Source organism: Cynocephalus volans, chromosome 8 (genome assembly GCF_027409185.1).
Source record: "Cynocephalus volans isolate mCynVol1 chromosome 8, mCynVol1.pri, whole genome shotgun sequence".
Taxonomy (NCBI): Eukaryota; Metazoa; Chordata; class Mammalia; order Dermoptera; family Cynocephalidae; genus Cynocephalus; species Cynocephalus volans.
This window is the reverse complement of record NC_084467.1, coordinates 116,133,843-116,143,417: the sequence shown is the minus strand read 5'-3', so window position 1 is coordinate 116,143,417 and position 9,575 is coordinate 116,133,843. Positions and strand designations below refer to the sequence as shown.

At 37.4% G+C, this 9,575-nt stretch overlaps 1 protein-coding gene across 1 annotated transcript; it reads left to right on the top strand.

Moving 5' to 3' along the window:
• The first annotated feature begins 6,105 nt into the window (after positions 1-6,105).
• Positions 6,106-7,050, top strand: LOC134385212 (olfactory receptor 10T2-like). The gene has a single exon (XM_063107138.1). The coding sequence runs from the start codon at positions 6,106-6,108 to the stop codon at positions 7,048-7,050; it is 945 nt and encodes a 314-aa protein (XP_062963208.1).
• Positions 7,051-9,575: the final 2,525 nt, after the last annotated feature.

The following is a 9,575-nucleotide window of genomic DNA, read 5'->3' as shown; positions in this document are numbered from 1 at the left end:
TCTTTTCCAGTTGTGTAGTTTTACTTTATGCTTAAGCATCTTAGAATTCAGCTCATCATGTAAAGGTATGCATTAGGATGTTTCTAGATCTCTTTATCTAAATTGACCCTTCTTTCTGGTATTTTGCTGCACAAATTACAGTTGATTCAGCCTCTTCAAACTTCAATTTTACTCTCCTGAGCTAAGCAGGACCACCGTTCTCTCCTTGATCTTCTTCTGTAAAATGGAAATACTATTGTCTGATATGATAAAATTATCAGGAAAATTATACAAGGTAATGAATGGACAATGATGGCTGCCTAGTAGGTGTTCAAAAAGCCACTATGAATATTGAAGTCACAATGTGAAAAATGGGTAGAAAGGAAGGCTTACTGTTACAGTACTTCAGCCCCATGCTTTTGGAAGTTATCCATCAGTTTAGATAATTTTTGCTCCTAAGTATCTGTCTTTACTTCCTCAGAAATCAGATTAACACAGGAAAGATGAGACCCTAACATGCCCGGAGAATTTATTTGCATTGGTTCATATCACACATATATCACTTGAGAAACCTGTATTCTCAGAACTAAAAATTAAAACATAACTACAAACCACTGTTGAGAAAAATTAAAGAGGACAAAAGAAGATGGAAAGATATCCCATGCTCTTGGATTGGAAGAATCAACATTGTGAAAGTGTCCATACTACCCAAAGTGATATACAAATTCAATGCAATTCCCATCAAAATTCCAATGATATTTTCATCAGAAATGGAAAAAACTATCCAAATATTTATATGGAATAACAAAAGACCACGCCTAGACAATGCAATTCTGAGCAAAAAACTAAAGCTGGAGGCATAACACTACCTGACTTTAAACTATACTACAAAGCTATAATAACCAAAACAGTATGGTACTGGCATAATAACAGACACACAGATCAATGGAATAGAATAGAGAATCCAGAAATCAACCCACACACCTACAGCCATCTGATCTTTGACAAAGGCACCAAGCCTATACACTGGGGAAGAGACTGCCTCTTCAGCAAATGGTGCTGGGAGAACTGGATATCAATATGCAGGAGAATGAAACTAGACTCATATCTCTCACCATATACCAAAATCAACTCAAAATGGATTAAAGAATATACACCCCGAAACAATAAAACTTGTGAAAGAAAACATAGGAGAAACACTCTAGAAAGTGGGACTGGGCACAGACTTCATGAATATGACCCCAAAAGCATGGGCAACCAAAGGAAAAGTAAACAAATGGGATTATATCAAACTAAAAAGCTTCTGCATGGCAAAAGAAACAATGAACGGAGTTAAAAGACAACCAACAGAGTGGAAGAAAATATTTTCAATATATACAGCAGACAAAGGATTAATATCCAAAATATACAAGGAACTCAAACAACTTTACAAGAAAAAAACCAGCAACCCAATTAAAAAATGGACAAAAGAGGTAAATTGGCATTTCTCAACAGAAGCTATTCGAATGGCCAACAGACACATGAAAACATGCTGAACAGCATTCAGCATTCCGGAAATGCTAATCAAAACCACACTGAGATACCATCTCACCCCAGTTAAGATGGCTAATATCCAAAAGACTGTGAGTGATAAATGCTGGCGAGGTTGCAGAGAAAAAAGAACTCTCGTACACCGTTAGTGGGACTGCAAAATGGTACAGACTGTATGGAAAATGGCATGGAGGTTCCTCAAACAATTGCAGATAGATCTACCATATAACCCAGCTATCCCACTGCTGGGAATATACCCAGAGAAATGGAAATCATCAAATCGAAGATATACCTGTTCCCCAATGTTCATCGCAGCACTCTTTACAATAGCCAAGAGTTGGAACCAGCCTGAATGTCCATCATCAGATGAGTGGATACGGAAAATGCGGTATATCTACACAATGGAATACTACTCTGCTATAAAAAAAAAATGAAATACTGTCGTTTGCAAAAACATGGGTGGACCTAGAGAAAAATCATATTAAGTGAAACTATCCAGGCACAAAAAGAGAAATACCACATGTTCTCACTTATTTGTGGGAGCTAAAAATAAATAAATAAATACACAAATAAACTGGAGGTGGAGGGAAGAAGACACAACAATCACAATTTCTTGAAGTTGTCACAACAAGGGAACAGATATGAGGCTGTCAGGAGGGAGGGGGAAGTGGGAGGGTGGAGGGAGGTTTTGGTAATGGGCCACAATAATCAACCACATTGTATATTGATAAAATAAAATAAAATTTAAAATTAAAAAAAATTAAAACATAAGAAGTCTATGGATTTGCCCTCTTCTAATAGCACAAAAGTCCTGAAGCCTTCAGGAAGAGAAAGATTGTTGGATGGTAGACGCCTAAGGGAAGTTTGAGAAGCTTAAAACCAACCACTTTTGATACTGGATATGAGAACTGTGTTTTCTCTGAATAATGCTGTAATGCCCTGAGCTTGTCATTATCTTAGCTGTCTTTGCCTTTTTTAATTCTCCATTTATTTCTTCATATCGTCCTCCAAACCTCAAACTCTTTTCAGAAAGAAGCCAGCAGTTTTGAACTTGCTGAAAATGAAATAAATCACGTAAACCAGTTCAAGGACCCATCTCAAATATTTCTCATTCAGAGGATCCTGGTTATAACACAACAATATGCATCTCCACATGCACTGCAGGAGGCTCTGGTGTATGTGATCAATGAACTACCACTGGCATAAGCTGTGCCATTCCCATCTTTGCACCGCCGTTCCCATCTTTGCGCCACCTTTCCCATCAAAATACCCACTAGAGTGCTTGGAAGACTGTAGTTGACCAATGCATATTGATTAAATTACTAAATTTTTGAATGCATAATTGAAAGTCTACACTGATGAATGTATTTAAAGAGATAAACTTAGCAGGTAGAGTAATGTAGGAAAAGTTAAACTTTGTGCCCCCTTAGAATGCAAGCAAAACTGAAAAATATAAAACAGAAGAATTATAGAAAAAAAAATCTGGCTAATTTAATTAGAATACTTTTTTCTTTTCAATTTATTGTTTCTTAACTGACTCATGAATATTGTTTATATTTATGAACTAGGGTACTTTAATGAGAAAGAGGAAACTATTAAATTTGTCAAGGATGTCATTTATATAATCCCTTGAAATAGTCAATGTATTACTAAAATCTAAGCTAATGATTGAGTAAGTCATAGTTCATTACTTTACTCAGCAAATGTAACATGATCCAAAATAAATGACCCATGCAAATAAAATTTATAGTATTTAATGCTATCCATCTCTTAAGATTAAGATTAAGTAAACAAGATAATTTATCTGATTGATTTTTCCCTTCTTTGGGGCTGAATATATGTTGTTTTTTTCTAATGCTTAGAATCCTAAGAATCTCCCTCCAAAGCCTCAATCCCCTGAGGTGCCCCAACTAAACTCATATAAGACCCAGGGATTTTTCTGAAGCATCTGCCATCAGGGACACAACTGCTAAGATCAGGGTTGTCCAGTTAGTTTCAGCCCTCCAGCCAGGCAGAGCCATTTTTCATCTTTAAAGGTTCATGGTACCTGAACTTTCCCTAACAAGATCTGGGAGAAAAACGCTATCAGATGTTCTTCATTTTTTTTGCTTATTTATCTGTCCTCTTTAGACTTTGATGTGATACAAGAGAAAGGAAGCTGGGATAGTGCTAAAATTCTGCCTGTGAACGTAAGTGTTTCCTCTATACTAAAGTGGAAGACCACTCTTTCTTATTAGCAATGTCATCTGTTAGTCCTCTATAAAAATCCTTTGGGTATTTTGAAAAGATTCAGAGGCAGAGGAGCGTAGAAGAAACCACACACAAGTGAGATGAGTCACAACATTAGGATGTAGGATGAAAGAAATGGACAGAAAGGTGGTAGAACAGAATAGAAGTAGATGGAAGGATGGTTCAGAAAGCCTGAATGAGGATCACGCAGAGTAAAGAAGACATCGATCTATTTCCTAAGTAGCTGGTATATAAATAGCCAGTGCAAAGGAAGTTTAAAAATAGGACCCACGTAGTTCAGAAGAAAAAGAACTGGATGGGGTAGTTTAGGATATTTGGGATACAACCTCTCTTCTGCTGTTAAATAACTGGTTAGCCTAGATCTTTACATTTTACTTCTCTGGTCCTCAGTTGTTGTTGTTTTTTTATTTGTAACATGAGGAGGTTGGTCTAGATACTACCAACTAACATTTATTGAATACTTACTATGAGTTGGTAACTTTGTTGTGGGCATTTGTACACACACACACACACACACACACACACACACACACACACACACACACACACACACACACAAACTTTTTGGCTTTTGCTATTATTATTGCAGTTTCATAGATGAAAATGTGAAGTATTTACCCAAGATCATAAAGTGGCAGGGCCATGGTGCAAACCTGGGCAGTCTGTTCCCAAATCCTGCATCCTTCCTAACCTCACTATGCTGCTCCAACAAAAGATTCCAGAGCAAACTGACAGAGAAGTAAATGCAGTGACCAAAGTCGTTTAGAGCTACTCAGGGAAGCCTCTCAGGAGAGAATTAGTAAGTTGGGGTTTTATAATAGAGATAAATATTAAATTTAAATATTCATTGTTAATAAAGAATAGAAGAAAAGGAAGTATAATGTTATGTGTAGAGGCAGAGGGACAGAAGTTAATTACATGTGATGACTGCAGACCAGCCAGCTTGTCTTCAGCTAAGAGGCAGAGGTAAGATCTAATTGCTCAAGACTAAAACAAATAAGGTGGTGATTAAGACAAAGTGAATTCCAGAAACAATGTGATAAAGAATAATTGAAAGAAATAAGAATGCTGGTCAGGAGGAAAATAAGACCCATAAAAGGGTTATGATCATTATAATCCAATAACTAAAGGGCTGTCCTTTATAAATAGAAATTAAACTTCTGGTTAGTATCTGCACTTGACAAATCAAGAACAATGGGTGGCTGTTTCAAGGAGACCTAGTTCATCTCAGAATAAGGAGCTTCTAGCCAAGTAGGCTACTGTTATAAAGAGATTTACAGAATCGATGGCAGGTTAAGTTAGAAGATTATTAATCTTTTCTCCAACATGACGGGTGTCTGATTGTCTAAAGGTTGGCATGAAGGTTTATCATTATTTGATTTCTGAATCAAACTACAGATCTTCCCACAGAAAATGGTAACAGTTGTTCTGGGAAAATTATGGAGGCAACAGAGACTGAAGTAGAGGTCAGAAGTGCAGAGATCTCAGTCTAAGCCTCATAATGCTTTGAGGGTAATTTTTTCTTAGCATCCGTGGATGATTTTTTATTATTGTCTGTATTTAAGGTGTACAACATGATGTTTTGATATACATATACAAAGTGGAATGATTAATGTAGTCAAGCAAATTAAAAATTAATATCCATTACAAGAGCACATACAACCTAGTCTCTTAGCAAATTTGAGGGCAATTTGAGCTTTAATTAATTTCAGCAGATTCTTATGCACTCGTGACAAGAAAAACGCCATCCCAAATTGTTCACAATTGATCATGAGTCAACAGGATCTGAACACTTGTAAGTAAATAAAAAATATTTCATTACATCTGAAACGCAGTATTTGAGCCAGGTATCTATGGTAGAAAATAGATCACTTTTCATTTGTTTTTGTTTTTCTCTGAATCATATTTTTATAAGATGGCTGTGAAGATAAGTGATTCCTAAGGACAGTCGTTCTCTCATGGGTTGAGCAAATGGTTGAATCCTTTGAGCTACAGTTTTTCCTTCCCTAAAATGGCATGATTAGATGAGATGAGCTCTAAATCACTTCTTGATTTAACAAAGTATGAACCTGTTGTGCACCTATGAGTACAAAGAACAGATTACAAGCATGAGATAAGTTTCTTTAGCTATCTTTGAATTCGGATATTCTTTGTGTCACTCCTTATGTCTCCTGATCTTATCCCATCCTCTCTGTGCTTAACGTGTTTGTTACTTTTTTTTTTTTTTTTTAAGACTGGTATAATTAGCTTTGTAAAGAAATGTAAATCTGTTGGGGGTCATTACACTTTTGTCAAATTCTTTCTGTTCTCAATTACAGGTGGTCTGAATTTGATTCCCACCAACTAATGAAGAGACAGAACCAGAGCACAGTTACTGAGTTCATCCTCATAGGCTTCTCAAACCTGGGGGATCTGCAGATCTTTCTCTTCTTTATCTTCCTATTAATCTATCTGACCACTCTGATGGCCAATGCCACAATCATGACTGTCATTCGCCTGGACAGGGCATTGCACACTCCTATGTACTTTTTCCTCTTTGTCCTTTCCTGCTCTGAAACATGCTATACTTTGGTCATTGTACCCAAAATGCTAACCAACCTGCTCTCCACAATTCCAACTATTTCTTTCTCTGGGTGTGCTGCCCAGCTCTATTTCTTTGTGGGCTTGGCTTGTACCAACTGTTTTCTCATTGCCGCGATGGGCTATGATCGCTATGTTGCCATCTGCAGCCCTCTCAACTACACACTCATTGTCAGCCGAGCCACCTGCATGCGGTTGGTTCTAGCCTCCAGCTTTTGTGGTTTCCTGACCTCTGTGGTTGTGAACATCCTGGTGTTCACTGTGCCTTTCTGTGCCTCCAACAGGATCAACCACTTTTTCTGTGACATTTCCCCTGTTATAAAACTAGGCTGCACAGACACCAACCTGAAAGAGATGGTTATCTTCTTCCTCAGCATCCTGGTATTGCTGGTTCCCCTTGTGTTGATCTTCATCTCCTATGTCTTCATTGTTTCCACCATCCTCAAGATCTCCTCAGCAGAGGGACAGCGTAAAGCCTTTGCCACCTGTGCCTCCCACCTCACGGTGGTCATTGTGCACTATGGCTGTGCTTCCTTTATCTACTTGAGACCCACATCCCTGTACTCCTCAGATAAGGACCGGCTTGTAGCAGTGACCTATACTGTGATCACCCCACTACTCAACCCCCTTGTGTACACACTGAGAAATAAAGAAGTGAAGCTGGCTCTGAGAAAGGTTCTCAGCAGATATTCATTTCCAAAAACTGTGTGAGTGAGTTGATATGTCAGGAAGTTTGTATTCATGAAAGTGTCCTGGATAGACTTTAATTCTGTAAATAATTTGTCTTTTTTCCAAGACTCCCTAAAAAGTAAATAAATAAGGACTTCAGATAAACCTGATTCTTTTTATTAGAAGTCTCTTCTTTATGTGTAGCTCATATCCAGTGAAAAGTTGTTTAATGGGCACACATTTTCAAATTTGCAAAATGAAAAAGTCCTGGAGATCTGTTTCACAATAATGTGAATGTTCTTAACACTATGGAACTCTACACTTAAAAATGGTTAAGATGGTAAATTTTATGTTATGTGGTTTTAACCACAATAACACACACACACACACACACACACATTTTTAAAATAAAGAAACCCTTAGAAACATTTCATAACTTTGAAGGTGCAGGGAATAAACTCTTAGAAACTGATTTTGCTTGTGTGTCTGCAGGTCTACTTAGGATTGGCTGATATAAACTGGGCTTGAAATGATGGCTCTTCAAGTTGCGTGTCTCTTGGGTTTGGCCTGTTTGGTAGGCTAAAGTCAAATCTGCACCTTGTATATTCATTGTAGAGCCTGGGTTACAAGAACAGAAGTTATTTGTGAAAAGCTCATCTCATAGTGATGGCAAAAAACCGATAATGCTTCTTTTCGCAGAGGCTTGCAACTGGCTATCACTTTTGCCCACATTTTATTGGTTGACGTAAATTCCAGCACGAAGCTGAAAGTTTAGGTGTAGGGAATTATACTTTTCCTCTAATGGCAGCAACTGCAAAGTCACATAACAAAAGCCATACAACAGCAAAAACAGCTGTGGCTAAAATTCAGTCTACACTGATACGCTGTGACCCAGCAATTTCATTGTTACTGTAGACTAGATTAAAAAGAGCCATATGTTATCAAAAGGTATGTACAAGTATGTTTTCAGCAGTATTTTTTATTATAGCCTAAATGTGGCAATAACCTAAATATCTGTCAGTAGTAAAACGGACAAATAAATTGAAGTGCATTAATATACTTTAATATTATAGAGCTATGAAAATTTCCTACTACATTCCATTACATGGATAAATCTCACAAATACAGTTTGAGTGAAAGAAGACAAAACAAAAACCAATACTGTGTGATTCCATTTTTAAATTTCAAAAACTGACAAAATCAAATGGTCATAGAAGTCAGAATAGTGGCTCAATAGGCAAGAAGGTAGATAATGTTCTTCTAAACCTGGTTGTGCATATATATGTGCGTGTGTAACTGTGAATTCAGTTATACATTTTGATTTGTATACTTTCGTGTATGCATGTTACACTTGGGTAAAATATACTTAAAATTTAGGAAAGAATGAGGTTGAAAGTCTAAGTTGAAAAGACAAGGGCAAAGAATTAATGGATAGTTTAGGGTATATTAATATAAATTATTCATTAGTTTAATATACAGGATAGTACTATTTCTAATTGTTTCATACTTTATAAACACTTTAAAAACTCTATGAAGGGCCGACCCGGTGGTGCACTCAGGAGAGTGCGGTGCTGGGAGCTCAGCGACGCTCCCGCTGTGGGTTTGGATCCTATATAGGAATGGCCAGTTGCTCACTGGCTGAGCGTGGTGTGGGCGACACCAAGCCAAGGGTTGCGATCCCCTTACCAGTCACGAAAAAAAAAAAAAAAAAAAAAAAACAACTCTATGAAGACAAGAACTGTATCTCATTCATCTTTACATCCCATGAATGACCAGAATAGTGTAAGCCACAGAGTAGTTATTTGGAAAATATACGAAATAAAAATCTTTAGTGTTCTGTTTACAGCAAAACTCTGTACAATAAGCACAATGAATAAATGAACAAATGCATACAATTATTTTGATTGTTTTTTGTAAACTGCTTCCATGTATCATTTCCTTCCTCTTTTGAGAAGTTAACTCATGCCAATCTCCACTTGTATGCTGGTATTAGGCATTTCTCCCTGTTGTCATTCACAACCAGCCCTCTACCTAAAGTCACACTGGGGGTCTAGCTGTGGGCCATCTTGAGAACATAGAACTTAAGAGATCTGACACGTAGCGTGAAGGACCTACTTCCTCCTCTCTCTTCCTTCCCGGCTCTTCTTACTTCAGGCTGGTGTTTATTCTCCTGACTGCATAGGAAGAAGAGTCTGGAAGATGTGGACGAAAAATTGAGCAAAGGAGGGTATAGTTGACTTTCACCCTTTCAGTTCTTCTTGGATAGATGCCGATAGAGCAAGGAAGTGAGATACATATCTGAAATCCATAAGAGGGAAGAAAAAGCAAAGATGTGGAGGAATACAGAGCACAACGTTAAGAGAAGGAGCTATTGAGAAGAGAAGGGGAAAGGAAGGTGGATGGTGTGAGAAGATCGCATGATTTTAAAATGCGCTATGGAGCAAGATAATAGAAATTGAAGTAAAAATATCCAGGGCCTCAGAACCACAATTTTGTGTCTGTTGTATAGAAAGGAGAAGAAATATGAATTAGTGGGCTGGGATGTCTCAGAAAAAGGTCGCAATAAA

Coding starts and splice junctions, on each gene's coding strand:
- LOC134385212 (XM_063107138.1), top strand. CDS start 6,106: ATGAAGAGACAGAACCAGAGCACAGTTACTGAGTTCATCCTCATAGGC.